Here is a 17783-nt window from a genome sequence, read left to right as displayed (position 1 = left end):
ATCCACATATGTCGTCGGTAGTAGGATGCATGGCGGCGGGCCCTTGTCGCCGCTAACGCCGCAATCCCTGTCTACTAGCCGCTGCATCTCGAACTTTTTTGCGCCCGCCCAAAAGTTGCTCGCCTGGCACCGACACAAACTGCGATAACTTCACAACCACTGCGACTCATTATGGCCGGGCGCAGCAAAAAGAAGGGTTAGTATCTGCCATTGTCGCTTGATTGAAGAAACGAAGATGCTGACTCAACCCACACAGGCACCTCCGGGGCCGCCAAAAACTACATCACTCGCACGCGCGCCGTCAAGAAGCTCCAGATTTCCCTTCCAGATTTCCGCCGGCTATGTATCTTCAAGGGCATCTACCCCCGTGAGCCGCGCAATAAGAAAAAGGTCTCGCGCGGCTCCACAGCTGCTACCACCTTCTACTACACAAAGGACATCCAGTACTTGCTCCATGAGCCGCTGCTGGCAAAGTTCCGCGAGCACAAGGCTGTCGCAAAGAAGATTGGCCGCGCCCTCGGCCGTGGCGAAGCCGGCGATGCCTCGCGCCTCGAGAAGAACCTTATGCCCAAGGTCAAGCTTGACCACATCATCAAGGAGCGATACCCCACCTTTGTCGACGCCCTGCGCGACCTCGACGACGCTCTGTCCATGCTGTGCCTCTTCGCCAACTTGCCCTCGAGCGACCACATTCCCGCAAAGACAATTGCCCTTTGCCAGCGCCTAACACGCGAATTTGAGCACTACGTAATCACTTCGCACTCGCTGCGGAAGTCGTTCCTGTCTATCAAGGGTATCTACTACCAGGCTACCATCCAGGGCCAGGACATTATGTGGCTCGTTCCCTACCGCTTTGTCCAGCGCACTGGAGGAGATATTGACTTCCGTATCATGGGTACCTTTGTCGAGTTCTACACTACCCTCCTCGGCTTCGTCAACTACCGCCTATACACCTCCGTCGGCCTCGTCTACCCACCAAAGTTCAATGCCAAGAGCGACGAGCAAGGTGGCGAGCTGTCTGCCTTCCAGCTCGAAGGCAAGGTCAATGCCACAAACGGCACCGCCAATGGTCATGCCGAGCGTGCAGACATCAACCCAGAGGCACAGGCAATCGCCGACAAGCTTGCTGCCATGCCCGACGATGAGGATGCTCAAGAATCAACAGCCCTAGCCAAACGCAGTGAAGACGATGAGGAGGAGGCCAACGATGAGATTGACAAGTTCGAGCCAACTGCGCCTGACGCCGATATTCTGCCCCAGCCGCAAGCAAGCAGTGCCGAGGTTGCTTCGCTGTTCGCTCCCTTTACCTTTTACCTCTCGCGAGAGACACCCAGAGCGCCGCTCGAGTTTATCCTCAAGGCCTTTGGTTGTAAGCGCGTTGGTTGGGACGGCACTCTCGGCGACGGCGCATTCACCACCAACGAATCCGATCCCAACATCACACATCAGATTGTTGACCGACCAGCGTTATCAAACGGAGCGTCTGCACAAGACAGCAAGAATGGCGACGCTTCTGCCCCTAAGGCCCAATGGCCCTATTCCATGATGCCTGGTCGCACCTATGTCCAGCCGCAATGGGTCTGGGACTGCATCAACCAGAGCAAGCTGCTGCGCCCCGACCACTACGCCCCCGGTGCCGATCTACCCCCGCATCTGAGCCCATGGGTGAAGCCCAAGAAGGGCGAGTACGACCCCAACTTGCCTCTTGCAGCCCAGCAGCCCGAAGGCGAGGCCGAGGCATTCGAAGACGAGGATGAAGAAGAAGATGCCGCCGTGGATTCAGATGGTGACGAAAACATGGATGCCATTGTCGACCGTGACGGTTCTGTTGAGATTGGAGAGGGCATGGATGTGGCCGATTCTGAAGACGACAGCGATGACGACTCGGACGATGATGCCGGCGCTGCTGACGACTTTGACGGCTTCGACTCAGATGCCGAGTCGGACATTTCCGAGGGCGAGGCTGCCCGTCTTCAACACCAACGTGAACTTGAGGCTGAAGCGCTAGGTAAGAAACTCGAGGTCAAGAAACCAACAAAGAAGGAGGAGAATGCGGCCATCCGCAAAAAGGCCGAGAAGAAGAAGCGTGAGCAAGAGGAAGAGCGCGAGAGGCAAAAGATGATGTTGTCAAACAAGAAGCGCAAGCTGTTGAAGCGCATTGAGTACGGCGAGAACAAGCGCGATAATGAATCCGAGAACCTGCGCAGGAAGCGCGCGAGGGTTGAAAAGGCCAAGGCAGCTGCGGAGGCACTGTAGGCGTATGCATATCTACATGACAGCAAAAGCAGGGCAGGTTGGCGTTGATTGGGACGGTGTTGTAGGCGCTCTACGTATTTCAAGTACTCTATGTAGTCGATTTAAAATACCACCATATGACTGTTGTCTACGGTTGTTATCGTCTGCATGTTGACTTGAGATAGTTGGGAACGCCATTTCTATGCAGCGCACAGACCATTTTGCCAAAGGGCGCAGTTCGTTCGTAACCCAGACATGCGATCACTAGACGCCTGATGAGTCAAACTATCAAGAGCTGTGATATCTATAAGTGCATGCCCTTTGTATCGTCTTGGTTCTTCCTCTAATTACTACCTAGCCCATACTACCCGAATCAACAACATGTAGTAGTCTCAAAGTTCGCGAATCACTTACACCATAGCTATACCCTGTCAAACCGCATCCACCCTGAACCCTGAACGAACCAAGGTTCACATATATCAGTACCATGTAGCTCTCTACTTGATGTGCAGCATCTCTGCATGGCAGCGACCAGATAACACAACTCTCTTCTGTGCTCTCGGCCAACAAAAAAATTGCCGTATGCAAAAAGTGTCGGTATATTAAAGAGCCGCGTCACTCGTCAAACGCGCATAGTACAGTCGAGCTCCACCATCGTCGCCGCTTCCTAAAACCGCAAGGTGCCGAGCCGCTGCCGGGGGGAACCACTCCGGAAAAATTGCTCAACAACAAATTTTCTAGACTGCATTTTGCAGTTTCAAACATATTCACTCTCAGAGGTACATGAGATATCCTTCAGACATGCCAGAAATGCTGCTGACATTTTGTGAGCCGTGCGGCTTCTTCCTGTATTCACCCCGGGCAACAGGCAACTCCGTCACGTGATTGGTCACTCACCGCACGGCTATTGTTGTATACAACGAACAATAGGTTGTACTCGAACTGTTCATCTTGGAATAATCCTACGAGTTTCAAGTCCAGACAACCGGCGCGAGTTTCGTAGTCCGCACTATCAACTCGACAATTCGCCTCACACTTTCCATCCTCACCAAACCGCCTTTTTACTTCCAAGGAGAACGTAATCGACATAAACAAAAAAATGCCTTCAACACCCCAACCACTCTTCCCGGATCTTCCCCCCGAACTCCGCAACGAAATCTACACCTACCTCTCTTCCCCAAGCCCAGATTCTCAAACTCTAAATTCGCACCTCCCCCTCCCCCTCAAAACCTTCACCTGCAAACACACAACCATGCACCTCTGCCCCACCCATCACGGCTCCACCAGCCTGCTCTCCCTGTCATCCCCAGAAGCCCACGAATACGGCTCGTGGCTCCTCAACAACGGAATCGCCCTCCACATAACCATTCACTTCAAAGGCCGCATAAACACCTTTACGCTACTCCACTGGTCCAAAAAGATATCCACTCACTTGCACAAACTGGCGCGCCGTCACCCTTGGTTAGCCAAAGTGGCACGGTACGAGATAGATGTGATGTGGGATCCGCTCGACGGCGCACTCCAGAGTCGACACCAGAAACAGCGAGCAGCGCATGTACCGCTGGATATGGCTGAGGCGCTTACGCAGCTTATGCAGAGGGATGTTAGGGCTAAGCAGGGGAGTGTGGTGCTACGGGTGCATTTTGAGCAGAGATTTGCGGTGCTGAACGCGCTTGCGGCGAGGAAGTTTGGGGTTGGGGTTTTTCTGAGGGATGGAGAGAGGTTGAGGGGATTTAGGAGAGTGGTGAGGGAGGTGCGGATAGTGCCGTCCAAGGTTGGACTGGAGAGGGACATGGGAGATGCGCCTGCGCCTGGGTTGCGGGTTGTGCCACCGGCGGGACCGGAGGAGGAGGCGCTCATGGTCGTGGAGGAGGGAGTGATGAAGTTGTCGGAGCGGACGCGGGGGCAGATGGTTGTGAGGAGGCGGACGAGCGGTGTGGCGGATGGAGTGTGGGAGTATGGGAGGGGGGAGATGGAATTTCCCGTTTGTCAGATATTGGAAGAGTGTATGGAGTGAGGAAATGGTTTGGCTTGAGATTCAATTACCCCTAAAAACGGCGATTTTATCGAAATATTGATAGTGCTTCATGGTAAATACACTGTTTCTTTTCGTTCAAGAGATAACGCAGCAAGCCAGATTGTCCTGTACACCATTCCATCAACACACATCCCCACCAACCTTACTACCCTCATCCTATTCCTTCCCCTCTCCATCCTCATTCTACCCCCAACATCCCCCACACCAACACCTTACGCCCAAGCTCCCACCAAGCTCATCAAAAACGCGCCGACAAACACCAACAAACAAGCATACACCCTGCGCTTGCCCCTAAGCACCTTCCAACTCTCATCGCTCAGGAAATCCTCCGACATGAGTTCAACCAGCGACGCATAAACCAGGAAACCCGCAGATATAGCATTCATGATGCCAACCACAAGAAGTCCAATTTCCGAGTCGGGCGAGTAAAGCGTGTGGGTTGCGATACCAATGGCCATTCCACCTGGTGTGCTGTAGTATTTTTTAGTATATGGAAGTCGGAAGGGGAGGTGACTGGGTGGGGGGAGAAGACTTACGTGCAACCGTATGCGAGAGCCATGAGCCAGGGCTGGATAGATTTGGGGCCCCATTTGATATCTGCGATGCGGACGCCGAGGGCAAGGCCTTCGAATGTTTCTGTGGTGCGGTGGTTAGCAATGGTGGTCATGGTTGGCCGACGTATAGACTTACGGTGGAATACAATGGCGATGAGCAGGACGGTAAAATCGTTGCCTACGGAGACGGCGAGGGACATGCCGATGAAGATGCTGTGGAATAGAATACCCATTTCCAGGAGAAAGACTTGCATGACGGCTTTGCGGTGAATTTGCTCGGGTGAGAGGATATGCTCGTGGTCGCCGCTTTCATGGTCAGGTTGAGGAGTATATTCAGTACTTTCCACCTTTTTGAGTTCAACTGGCGCTTCGCCGATTTCTGATCCGCCGGCGGATTCAATGGCATCGAGTCTTTGGCCATCTTCGCGGTAGCGGGACAACGTTCTACTGATGCTCCCGACTCTGCCCTTCAACGTACCAAGATCACGGACGCGCATGCTTGATTCCGAGTAGGTTCGCTCTAGCCCCATCTGCGGCGGAGTAGGCTGCTCTTCCATCTCTGCGTCAGGCATCTCCGCATCAGGCGCCTTTTTCGGACGCGAGACGGCTGCTACGCCCTCATTACCACCGCAGACATGGCGAGCAGGGGAAAATGTCATTTCAATCAAGGTGACGAAGAAAACGCTAGCTAGCATAATGGCGCCGGGCATGGCCTGATAGTCTGTAGTCCAGAAACTAGACAGGCAAGGGTCGCCCAGCGAACCAAAGGCCGTGGGAAGCAGATGCACAAAGGCGGTTGCGACGAGGACACCGGTACCAAAGTGCTTAGCGCCGAAGAGAAAAGATGGAGGAATGCGCAGACGAGGAAACTTGAGCACGAGCATGGGAAAGGCACAGCCTGTTCCCGATACAAAGAGAATAATGAAAAGACCGCCAACATGGAGGGCGAGGTCGTATTCCGGGTGCGCCTTGCCATTCTCACAAGTGCTTCGTCTTGGAAGCCGTTGGAAGGGGGCATCTGGACAAACAAGTTAGCAGACAAATGGTGGCGTGAGAATTTCCAACTTTACCCTGAGATACGACAAACTTGGGCGCGGTCAAGTTGCCGCTGGCATAAGAAATGAAGATTGAAGTACAAAGTACGGAGACCAGCCATTTGGCCCAACCGACGACAATGTCGGTGAGGCTAGCTTGGCACTTGGTCAAATGCGTGGTTGTTCGGGTGCAAGGTCCTACAGCCGTGAAAAAAAAGTAACTCGTGTCAGCGCGGTGTACTCATTTTCTGGATTCAAACGTTTGAGAAGAAGAAGAAGTAGAAGAAGAAAACATACCTTTTGAGGACCCTTTGACACCCCCGCCCATGGCGATGGCTTTGTCCTTGTCTATTTCTTGGCCATTGAAATGGTCGACTTGGCAGGCTCGCAAGTTGCGTGAGGTGCACAGCTGATCTGCTTCACCCAGCTCCCGTGCGTTGGCGATGCCGTTGAGATCAGCGCACGTTGTAAGATCAGCGGCGAAGCGTGGTGGGTTCTGGTTCCATCCGGGGTGCCAGAGGATATCGTCGTCTGTTCTGGACGGGCAGTTCATGTCTGCAGCGGAATACAGGAAAGGGTAAGTAAGTAGTAGCTGCGGCTTAATTTCAGAATCGACAAGCAGGAATGAAGGATTTTGGGCGTGGTTGACGTGTCGGTCTGCTGTTCCGAGTCGAGGGATCAAAGGCAAGCAAAATTTCCAGGAATGACGAGGTGTCGTGTGTACGATAACTACAATACGACGGTGATGGGGAATTGTTCGGGCTATATGACATGGGGAGGACCAGTCGATTGACGGCTAGCGGCTCTTCCGTCTCGTCATCGTCCAACCACGCGACAGTTGCCCTGGCCGCCAAGGCACTCGACCCCGGAGTTTGACTACCAGCGCCACATGCAGACAGCCACACGGGTGCTCCGTTTTGACATGATGATGATGACGACGATACTGGTCAGACTCCAGATGTGCTTCGCTGCTTTTGCTGGGAAACGTTTGTTTCACTGCAACATGGCAGTAGAGCAGCCGACAGTTTGTTCATCGGCTAAAACGGCTTCTGATCGATACATGACGATGCGCGGCCGGTGGGCCATTATTCAAAAAAACATCAGGTCCGAGGTTTCCCGACAGCCGCGAGGAAAAGTACCAAGACGAGAACGATCAGGCCAGACGAACGTCAGATGCGTTGCTCTCACATGCTGATCCCATCTCATGCCGTTTTAGAAAGGCCAGGCCATCGGCTGAGTCATTACAGCACCGCCAGCATGACCACCTGCAACAACGCAATCTGGCTTCATTTCCATGGACCTGTCAATTCGACACTGGACTAATGTCTGCAATAAGATTCACCTAGTCTCTGCCTTGAGGCTCTCGCGTCCCCCGCCCAGCGCATGTTGAAGCGCCTTTACATAATTTCTCCTTGGCTACATACTATGGGTATCGAACCACCACTCACTGCGCCCTCTCCGTCTCCAATACTTCAAGCGCACCTCCCACTAGATGCAAGCTGCCAGTAACCAAAACCATGACTTCTGCATCAGCTCCTGCATTCGCTGCATATTCGCGCGCTACGCTCCTTGCTGTGGCTACTGCCTCTTGGATGGTACGCAGTACATGCACTTTTGCTGTGCTATCAATCTCCGACCATGTCGCCGCAAGCGCCTTCTGCACAGCCAGTGTGTCCACATCTTTCTGGTTGGTATTGATGGCGACAAGGTCCGGCTTGTAGCCCTCGCTGAATGTCTGGTTCGTGGTGAAAATGACATGAGTAAAGGGCGACGTCGAGCCTGTAGTCATGCCGCTCTGCAGAGTTGCATACAAGGCCTTTGCTAGCGCACTTGCATCTCGAGTTTGTTGGTTGAAGATGAGTATCCGAGGTACCTTTGGGTCGGACACGGCTGTCGAAGTTGCAGCTCTTATTTGCTCTGCAAACCATTGGCCAGTCACCTCAATGCTCTCCATGGTATGTCCTCCATCGATATGCCATGCCACATTGGGTTCACGTCGTACCTCACACCTACCTGCCCAATGTGCCTGCTCTAGACCGCGAACAAACTCAACGGGGAGCTCAATGTGGGGAACAGCCGTGGGGTCTGGAATGGACGAGTGCCCGAGCGCGCGCAGATGAGCGGCCGCGGCTGCAATGGCTACTGATGCGTTGATCTTTTGAAATGCTGCGCCCAGCCCTAATTTAATTTCGTCCTTTGCCAGCGCCGGGTGCACGTCAACGACAATCAGCTTTTCGCCCTTTTCTGCTGCTCGTTCATGAAGCACAGTCATGGCCTCGTCCTTTTGGCGCGCCGTAATTGCGACACTGCTCGGTTTGAAGATGCCAGCTTTGTGCCACGCGATTTCTGGCAGCGTGGAACCGAGCATTGCCGTATGGTCTATGCCCAGGCTGGTGACGGCCGTAACCGTGGGTTTGGTCAGAATATTAGTGCTATCAAACTCTCCACCAATGCCACACTCGATGACGGCCGAATCCACCCCCTCCTTCAGGTATGCATGCAGTGCCATGAGCGTCAGATAGCGGAAGTAGACTGGCTTCGTGGGCACATCGGCAGGTGCGTTTTCTGCCTGCGCTGCAGCCTCGAGCTTGTCCCATACCTCAAAAAAGTACTTTGCAAACTTTTCCTCGGATAGCGGCTCATTGTTGATCTGTATGCGCTCACGAACGAAGCGTAGGTGCGGGGAGGTGTAGAGTCCAATTTTGGAGGGTGGCCGCGCCTGGGCTCCGGTGGGAGTGGCATACTGCGATAGGATTGACGAGATGAAGGCACTAGTCGAGCCTTTACCTTTTGTTCCCGCAATGTGTACAGGCCTCAGGCAGTCAAATTCGGAGGGCTGAGAATCCGGTCAATTGCAATGCTCGCATGGGCGTCTTGGGAGCCGCACACCTCATATCCAACCTTGCGACACCACTCAATCATCTCGGGGATTGCCTGCTTGTTCATACCCCGGCCAGATTTGCGTATCGCATCGACGATGGAGAAGTTTGACTGCAGCGTATTCAACGCCGCGACAGCAGCCTATGCCCGTCAGCTCCACTCTGAGTGTGTCTCATGGCGGGCATACCGCATAGTCACGCTTCTCCATGGTGGCGGTGCTGTGGTAGAACAGGCGTCTTGAGGCTCTCAACATGGGGGCATCCTGCTGCTTGCGTAGCGGACATGCAGCTGCACTTTTGTTCGCAGAATGGGAATGGGTCCGTCAACAGCCGATGTCGCCCTTGATAGTGCCGGGCTTGGCGCATTCCCCCAGCCGTTCTTTGAACCGCCGAGTCCTCTCTGTGTCTGCACAACGAATATACTGCGTACTGCAAACATGACCTTCGCGTGAGCGGAACCTGGCCTCCCATCGCAGCCGAACCGCACATCCGTCTGATCGTCAGCCCTGGTTTTGTCCAGCCCATCCCAGTCCGGCCTAGCCAAAACGTGTTGCGTTTTGTCGCTTCGGAGCACGCAACCCAGCGTGGAGCAGCTGCGATAATGCTCTCCACACCACCAGTTCCCAGACAAGAAGGCTGGTTTTGCGCTTGAGGCACATTCCCACTCACTTTTCTCGGCCAGGCAATGCAGCGGCGCCTTGCTGGAGTAGATCGACACCATTCGGTTCGAGGCCTCGAGTTCCGCCTCAAAATATGACTTCAATCTCGCCCCCAGCTCTCGACCCGAACATCACTGTTTCCATGCGTCTTGTAAACAGTTACAAAACTTATCACATCTTGCAACATTGTGTCTCTGCCACATATATAATGCCATATAATCGAAAAGGAAACATGTTCCTGTACCTGATGAGAGCGTTACCAACCAGGCACATCCTGATCTCAAACCGATTGTCCAGATCAGCAGAATGACAAATGGCTTTATTCTTATTATCAAGAGATCACCCAGGACCGAATAGCATTGATTGTCACCAAAGCAATTTCGACAAAAGGCTTGGTTTCTGCCCAGCAAATCATATTGTATACGCGCACCGTTTACAACTGTCAAACTTGAACAGCATGCAGATAAGAGTGCATTACCTGGACAAGCCGCAGAAAGTCTAAATAAGGTATACAACATTACTCGTATTAGAGCGTCAACCCGCTCAATTGCGCCGGTGACAATCTACTACAGCCGTCCGGTAACCTTGTTCCTGACAATCATATCAACTAATCCATGTCATGCCTGTCAAGCTAGGTGCCAATTCCCATCCAGCGCTGATAGCCTGGACACTGACAACACAAGCTACGTACGTATCCGTCTCTGCGCAGCCGAGACACAATGCGGCTGCAACATGAGCGAGGAGCCAAGCTTGCGAGTACTGCGACCTTTTTGGTCGCATCCATCCTTAGCCCCGCCGGATCGACGTTTCACGGATCAATACCTATCCTGGTCACCCCCATCATGGCGGAACGCCGCCCGGGTCACTGCAGCACATATTATCCTCGTCCATCTCCAGTTTCTAGTCGTTTTGCTATTTTGTGCTTTTTTCGCCTTCCACTCATCCACGCGATTTTCGAATGGCCTGTTGAGCAACCGTGGCGGATACTTCGCCATGGAGCTATTCACCGCATTCATACATTCCTTTGCCGATGTTGACTGGTGGCGACCAAGGGATCACATTCGGTCTTTGTGCTAGACGCACCAGACCCCCATTCGCTCAAAGACACGCATACACATCAGCATCAGCAATTCTGTGTGCGGCATAGTGCAAGGGCCCTGTCGCAACCAAGTCAGCTTACAAAGGAATAAAACACGGTTTCAACAACTCCAGCCTGGTGTTTTGGAAGCTACATTCACTCAAACACGCAAGCCTCTGCAGGAAGCACATCTTCCAGAGTAATTCTTAATTGTCACTGCCATTGCCATTTCCCGACAAGCCCCGTCATGTATACCATCGCCATCACTCTGACCGCCTTCTTATCGATACTCCACACAACCTCGGCGTCTTCAGTATCGCGCCTCACTCGTCGCGGCCTCCCAGGAGCATATTACACATGCACAGATCCCAATTTCTCGGGGGAATGTAGCTGGACTCAGCCTAACACCGATTGTCACATCCAGGGTAGTCCCGAAGGCATCGAATCGCTCGGGCCGGACGAAGGTACCCTTTGTACTCTATGGCCAGGATTCGACTGCAAGGGAAATCCCATCATGTCCATGCGATTTCCCGGCATCGCAACGGGGTTGCCAAAGTTTGGAAGCTTTAACTGTTCGGTTATGGCCAGCGACCAGCGGAACCAGGCGGAAGCTCTGGCCATGGTTGGGGGGGTCACTTTGGATAATGGAGAAATCAGGGAATTTGGGCTAAAGACTGTAGAAGGGAAGGGCAGGGAACAGGGTATGATTGGATTGAAAAAGGGTGTTTATTATTGATGTGGCAGTGATACTGTTGCTATAAGTTCTATACGGGATGGCTTTCTGGAGGATGCATGGGCGCATCTTTACGACATTTAACTTTCTTGTGTTTCTTTGTTGAGTGTACAGTAGACGTTTGAGTGGTTCTGATGCTACTGGATAGCAGTATGATACGTAGTCTTCTCCTGGGGCAAAGACCCATAAAATGATACCCCTAGCAAACATCCAAGATGTGGTTGGCATACAAAATCATGGGTCGCATAGCTATGGTGCTGAGGCTGTCAGAGTAAAACATGTGTGTTCCGCAATATGTTTTGATATGCGCAAAAATTCAATCGACGTTTGTCGAGCGGTAGAATATATTAAATAGTAATTACAAGTAATTAGATGTAGAAATGGAAGCTAGATCGGCAGGGTCCAACACCTAGCACCCCAGCCAGCTTTGTTAGGGCCACATGGCTGCTTGGCATGCTTCCCCACATGGGCCACCGCCACCCGTCGCGCTGCCATTGCAACGTCGCCTTTCTCCATACACTCTTTGCTTACTCTAAAAAAGAAAAAGAAACCTGCACATTCCTCCAACCCGTCAAAATGAAGGTCACCGTACTCCTTGCATTGGCCACGGCCGCCGTTGCTGACATCATCAACAACGAGGTAAGTAGAGCCAATTATAACATGCGTATGTCGAGCATAGCATACTGACAATGTCTATAGTACCTCAAGACCGAAGTCATTACTGAGGCCAAGTGCTCTCGCGCGAGCAAGGCTGGCGACAAGATCCACGTCCATTACCGCGGTACTCTTACAGACGGCACCGAGTTCGATGCTTCATACGGTCGTGGCGCGCCCTTGAGCTTCACCGTCGGCTCAGGCCAGGTCATCAAGGGCTGGGACCAGGGTCTGCTGGATATGTGCCCCGGCGAGAAGAGGAAACTCACCATCCAACCCAAGTGGGCATATGGCGAGCGGGGTGCTGGTCCCATTCCCCCCAACAGCGTTCTGAGTAAGTCGCGCTGAGTTGTCACATGGCAGATGCTTTTGAACTAATCCTTGGCAGTCTTCGAATCAGAGCTCGTCTCCATTGACGGCGTTGAAAAGGAGGAGCTCTAAACGTTGTATATGACCTACGACTGTGCGCTCTCCAGTTTCCGGTTGGATACCTGAGTTATGAGCAAGCAACAATGCAATACGATATCATGAAATAAATGGTCAAGAGGACCTCACATTTAAACCTTTCCAATTACAGTTGAAAACATACGTGGATCTCTCATATACCAAAACTCGGCGTCACAGGTCGTTGGCTAACAAATCTTATCGTGAATACGCCGACATGATGTCTGCACATAACTTGACACATGACTACCTTTTCTCAGTCTTTTATTCCACTTTATGCTACCTGGTTTTTATTTCTTGATCCTATGGGTTAGATTCATAGGCTATGCACAAAGCGCATTTTCATGTTGAGTACTATTGATTCTGTCTTCAGCTCCAATTCACTTGTTTGCTTTCACCACCACAAGCTCATTGTACACTAACATTATGGTTTCCACCAAAGGAAACCGCTTTACACTACATCTTTCACAATGTCTTGGTCGTCTCTACGCAATGAAACCTACAAGCCGATTGCAAACTTTACTCAACTGACAAACTCTGCACATCGACATCACAAATCCAGTTCGTTTCTACTTTCCAAACAATCGTCGTTTTCTCTCCTATTTTAAAAACCATGTCACCAACCAAGAAATCCGACGCCTCTGCTGCAAAGCCAAAGCCTCCTATCAAGAAGGTCAAAGTTGTCAACAGAGGCTCAGAGATCAAGCAAATGACAGCCACCGCCGAAGCAGCTCGGAAATCCGCAATATCCTCCAAGCAGCCTTCCAGTCTTAGTCTGATTCCACAACAATCTTCTGGCTCAACTCACATCGCACAAAGTTCTGGTCGAATACTCATCGGAAAGAATGCGGCCAGCAGGATAAGACAGCGCAATGATGTGGTTGGCAAGACTGAAGCTCCGATCTCTCAGCCTAAGACCAAGAAGATTGCAACTGAGAAAAAGGATGGGGTATATAATACTTCCTCACAGCGCAAGTCTGCGTTATCTCGCCCGGCTAGAGTTACTACAGAAGTTGCGACAACCAAGCAACCCAACGCCAAGAAGCTTGCCATTAAGAAAAAGGATGGAGTATATAATACTTCTTTAAAGCCCAATAAATTGTTTCGCAAGATTATAGCTCCAGTATTACAGCCCAAGACCAAGAAGCTCGCAACTAAGAAAAACGGGGAACTATGTAATATTTCTTCACAGCGCAAGTCTGGGTTACCTATACTCGATATCGATAAAGTTGCTACAGAAGCGGCGACAACCAAACGGCCTGTTCCTTCCCAAAACATTACACTCCAGCGTATGGCCAATAAAGCAGTCCGTTCCCTTGAAGAGCGTCGGTGGGTTGCTCAAACAGCGCTCGATGGTCTCTTCCCACTGATGAAGACCCATGATGCGATTGAGATCGCTGTCGCCGCGTTAGAAAAGCAAATTGACGATTGCAACTCAGATATCCAGCAGCTGAAAAGACTGGTCCACAGCTCGCATGCAGGTGATGTCAAGCCCACGGAGTTCAAGGTAAGGATACCTCTTCCCGTTAGAGTCAAGTGTTCTAATCTGTACAGACTATTCTCGCTTTAGCTTCACTGGTATCGTGTAAGAGAAATACAGACGAGGAAAACAAAATTAACAAAACCACTACGAAGACTCCTGAACTAGATATAAGGGGGAAACAAGTCGCGAGAGAAGTCGACCAAACTCGACCGAGGGACGAGACTTTGAATGCCGTCGAAGGCAATCAGAAACAAAGCATCAAACCCCCAGCAACTACCGACGAAGCCCGAACAAATAGATTGAGTCCACGATTAGACGAAGAGGTAATGTTCCCCTTTCATATCTACACATACACTGTTGCTGACTGACCAACGCAAGCTATTCGGCCCCGACCCCGACCTAGCAGCACCGATAAGCCGTTGCACAAACCCCATTTCACCATCTCGCATGAATACCGATGCACACCCAAGACTGCCCAGCTCCAAAGCGGTGTCCGTGCCGAGGACTCACAAGCCTTCTAACGCACCCACCGCCTGCTCAACAGAAAACATCAGGGCTGCAGAGTCAACCAAGAACGACAAACTACAAACAGTTGACACAGACAGACAGGCGCAAACAAAGACACAGAGTTCGGGAAGTAGATTATCCTCTCCGGAAGAGGATGATGTTGGTGGTGGTGTCAGGCCTGGATCACGTGCCAGCAGTGAAGACAAATTCCTGGGCAAGGAAAAGGGGGTCGAGGACAAGCGAAGCGAGAAGCGCAAGCATGAATATGTTGAGGCTGAAGATAAACCGAATAAGAAGGTCCATCTTTCAGGGCAGTGATTCTGCCTTGCTCAAGGCTTGTGGTGCAGGCGTCATGGAAGATTGCTGCGCCCAAGGGGACACAAGGACTGCCTAGCGGGTGATCTACTTAGGTTTGCCACTTGGACCGGGATATTCTGTATATGCAGGCTGTGCCATGTGCTCAGTCGGTGAGTGTAGAAGTAGGAAGAAGATGCTTCTGACCAGCGAGTGGAAGATAGACTCTTAGTGTGGCTGGCTAAAGCTAGGTGTAGTTGACATTGTGTTGAAGACTCAGTAGTGCATACGTAGATGGCTTGAACAGACACAATACCGTCAGCCATTCTTATTCAAAGCCACTTTCATTGCGCGATGACATTGTCTTTTAGTCAAGATTTTAACTCGACCATATACGCCTCCGCAATGTTGGATAGGTCGAATTAAGGAAGTGCACAGAGGCGCTGAAATTACGTGACTGGCTAGTGCTCACAGCCTTGCGCGCCTCCTTGTCAGCGCGGTCAGACACCTGCCTAGCAATGCCCACACGTGGAAATCAGCGCGATGGCTGACGCGAACCATTTCAGGTAACTACTTCCAGCCCGATTGCGATGTCAAGTTGGAGAGTCTTGGTAGCCGTCCATGTGAGGAGATCGGACTCAATGAGCGCAACTATGACATCACCCGGCATATAATAGCTGCCGGGACGTGCATCGGGTTCCAGAATCGGGTAGCCAAGGTAGCCATGCAGTTCACTCCAACATGTTCGAGTATTATTCACGGGCCACTTTCCTCATTGCGCTCAGCGACCGCTGGGAGATGACTTGGGAATTTCTGCAGAGCGGCGAATGGCCGGTATGAACCCGTCCGGAAAGGCTGGACCTCGGTAGAACTTTCAGCCGCGCTGGGCGTACTAATCATTCACTCTCCTAGAGAATATGCTGCGGCACAATGTGGTACCTCATCGTCATTCGCGTCGCCGGGCTGTGAAAGGGGCTTCCGTCATGCGGTGGCCACAGTCAAGAGCCATTCATCGCCACGAGGGTGCCTGGCGTATACACAGGTTGTAGTCACTTTCATGGTCAGCAACTGTCTGGAGCGGAAGGCGAGACATGGAGTGCTCGGAATAAGGCCGATTAATTGAGTCTGCCAAGGCGAGGCAGACTGGTGACCACCACCAGCTTTGTATCCGAGTAATTTCAAGAAGAAAAAAAACGAGCCGTCTTGGACAGTGGGCAGCCTGCAAACAGAAGTGTTGCTCGAACTGTTCCAGATTGCAAACGTTGTAGGGCTGCTACAGTGTGCATACAGCCAATCACATGTGGCTGAAATTAACCGAGCAAAAGCATGCAAAGAGAGAGATTACAGCACTCCAGGGCCAGTAGTCTGGTAATCTCCCAGGTGGCAAGAATCTCTAGGTAGCAAGCATTTCAGTATACGCCGCAGCAAGAGGCGAATACTACATTGTAGTACGTATACTTACTATTCAGCTTGACCAGCCCTGCACTCAGCTGGCCAGCCTCGTGGCGTAGAGCGTCCAGCCAATCGCGGGCAATGTAGATCTGAGGCTAAGTACATGCGCCACGCAGCGCCACGCAGCTAAGCCTCAGGCTCTGACCAATCAATACGCTCAGTTCCTGAAACTAGAGGATCGATCTACACGTAGTCTCCAAACGCATGGTCCCTATTGCATCTCCACCATTCTTTCAGTTTCAACCTTCTCAAATGTCTATACAATGCCTTCAGACATTCCACAAGCCATACACGTGTGCCGGAGCGGAAGCTGGGGGGCGTCCGTGCTCTAAGGCGCGGAGAGGTTTGCACTGCCCCCTTCCAAGAACGCCGGGCAGCTTGTCTTGCGCTCATCTCGCCTTCAACGGTTCTAGTCGCCAAAGCAATCATCTGGCCTATCTTGGCGAGCCCTCGCCAGCTCAGTGTCCAGCACCACGATAGGAGATGGCCAGGATTTCGCAACTGGTGCCACGGCCGTACCATTGCTGGCCTCCACCCATAGTCATGGCGAAAATTGCCCGAAACCTCATCGAGGCGGCACCGCGCCAAGCAGCCCTCTGGCAGAGCTTGTATCATCAGGCAGGTCCATACCGGCACCAAGCGCCCAGCGGGCTTGGTTATGGGGCAAACATATACACAGCCCACTTCTTGGAAGCCAGTACTATATGGTGGCTCGAGACGCGCCCCTCGACGTGTCAGACCTGGTCCTCATTTCACCCTCACGTGCACTCACCGCTATCTCCTGCTGCTAGTATCTAGTATACCCCTACTTCTAATCTTTTGAGATCTAGCGGCAGCAGTGTTACCTGCCTTGTACCTCTCTTTTCATCGTTCACCATGGAGACGGGCAAGTTGGCCCCGCCGACACTCCAGATCAACACACGGCAACGCGCGTTAAGCCAGGCCGACACAATCACCTCACAAACATCAGATCCCTTTCGAACACCCATATCACCAAGTAATGCGTCCACCAGTGGAGTATCTACAGTCGTNTCAGAGTATGATGCAGCAGTCCAGCAAGAGCTGCGGGCAGAAGCCGCGTCTGATACAGACAATCCCTTCGCCTTTCGACCATCACAGCTGAGCAAGCTTCTTAACCCCAAGTCGCTTGCAGTATATCATGCTCTCGGTGGTCTGCAAGGAATCGCAGCCGGCTTGCAATCAGATGTTCATACTGGACTCAGTGCCGACGAGTCCACAGTGCCACGGCATATTTCCTTTGACGAAGCAACGAACCCACATGCAACTCCCAAGGAAAAGACATCGGACCGATTACCGAGAGACGGACAGCCATTTGAGGACCGGATTCGTATTCATGGGCGAAATGCTCTACCACCAAAGAAAGCCACTCCGCTATGGAAGTTGGTATGGAACGCATACAACGACACTGTTCTTATAATCCTTACCATTGCGGCTGCAATCTCGCTGGCGCTTGGTCTCTATGAAACATTTGGAGCAGAGCATCCCCCTGGCTCCCCGACACCCGTTGATTGGGTAGAAGGCACTGCTGTTGTGGTAGCCATAGTCATCGTGGTTCTTGTTACGGCAGTGAATGACTGGCAAAAAGAGCAGGCCTTTGCAAGGCTCAATGCAAAGAAGGAACANCGCGATGTCAAGGTTACACGGTCTGGGAAAATCGTCATGATCAGCATCTATGATATCCTAGCGGGAGACATCATCCACTTGGAGCCAGGCGACAT

General features: G+C 52.0%; 8 protein-coding genes across 8 annotated transcripts; 6 read left to right on the top strand and 2 right to left on the bottom strand.

Annotated features, from left to right (window-relative positions):
* Positions 1-171: 171 nt before the first annotated feature.
* On the top strand, positions 172-2256 carry COCCADRAFT_25637 (uncharacterized protein; the record flags this gene model as incomplete). Its single annotated transcript, XM_007713323.1, has 2 exons — positions 172-196; positions 257-2256. The coding sequence occupies 2 exons, from the start codon at positions 172-174 to the stop codon at positions 2254-2256; spliced, it is 2025 nt and encodes a 674-aa protein (XP_007711513.1).
* Positions 2257-3334: 1078 nt separating this feature from the next.
* On the top strand, positions 3335-4252 carry COCCADRAFT_4391 (uncharacterized protein; the record flags this gene model as incomplete). The annotated part of the gene is made up of 1 exon (XM_007713309.1): positions 3335-4252. The coding sequence occupies one exon, from the start codon at positions 3335-3337 to the stop codon at positions 4250-4252; it is 918 nt and encodes a 305-aa protein (XP_007711499.1).
* Positions 4253-4485: 233 nt separating this feature from the next.
* COCCADRAFT_36106 (uncharacterized protein) lies at positions 4486-6414 on the bottom strand (the record flags this gene model as incomplete). Its single annotated transcript, XM_007713334.1, has 5 exons — positions 4486-4744; positions 4810-4909; positions 4964-5845; positions 5898-6059; positions 6159-6414. 5 exons carry the CDS (start codon positions 6412-6414, stop codon positions 4486-4488), a joined length of 1659 nt encoding a protein of 552 aa, XP_007711524.1.
* An 891-nt stretch (positions 6415-7305) lies between these two features.
* On the bottom strand, positions 7306-8949 carry COCCADRAFT_4389 (uncharacterized protein; the record flags this gene model as incomplete). The annotated part of the gene is made up of 3 exons (XM_007713308.1): positions 7306-8697; positions 8751-8882; positions 8929-8949. 3 exons carry the CDS (start codon positions 8947-8949, stop codon positions 7306-7308), a joined length of 1545 nt encoding a protein of 514 aa, XP_007711498.1.
* A 1775-nt stretch (positions 8950-10724) lies between these two features.
* On the top strand, positions 10725-11213 carry COCCADRAFT_94125 (uncharacterized protein; the record flags this gene model as incomplete). The annotated part of the gene is made up of 1 exon (XM_007713333.1): positions 10725-11213. One exon carries the CDS (start codon positions 10725-10727, stop codon positions 11211-11213), a length of 489 nt encoding a protein of 162 aa, XP_007711523.1.
* Positions 11214-11786: 573 nt separating this feature from the next.
* On the top strand, positions 11787-12305 carry COCCADRAFT_94106 (uncharacterized protein; the record flags this gene model as incomplete). Its single annotated transcript, XM_007713332.1, has 3 exons — positions 11787-11849; positions 11910-12198; positions 12253-12305. 3 exons carry the CDS (start codon positions 11787-11789, stop codon positions 12303-12305), a joined length of 405 nt encoding a protein of 134 aa, XP_007711522.1.
* A 616-nt stretch (positions 12306-12921) lies between these two features.
* On the top strand, positions 12922-14616 carry COCCADRAFT_36102 (uncharacterized protein; the record flags this gene model as incomplete). Its single annotated transcript, XM_007713331.1, has 3 exons — positions 12922-13308; positions 13501-13633; positions 14279-14616. The coding sequence occupies 3 exons, from the start codon at positions 12922-12924 to the stop codon at positions 14614-14616; spliced, it is 858 nt and encodes a 285-aa protein (XP_007711521.1).
* A 2304-nt stretch (positions 14617-16920) lies between these two features.
* COCCADRAFT_25631 (uncharacterized protein) lies at positions 16921-17708 on the top strand (the record flags this gene model as incomplete). The annotated part of the gene is made up of 1 exon (XM_007713322.1): positions 16921-17708. A coding segment is annotated over one exon (788 nt), but the record flags the coding sequence as incomplete, so codon positions are not given.
* Positions 17709-17783: the final 75 nt, after the last annotated feature.

The sequence above is a fragment of the Bipolaris zeicola genome, assembly GCF_000523435.1.
Source record: "Bipolaris zeicola 26-R-13 unplaced genomic scaffold scaffold_59, whole genome shotgun sequence".
NCBI lineage: Eukaryota > Fungi > Ascomycota > Dothideomycetes > Pleosporales > Pleosporaceae > Bipolaris > Bipolaris zeicola.
Note: the sequence above shows the minus strand (reverse complement) of the source record. Positions and strands in the feature narration are given on the sequence as shown.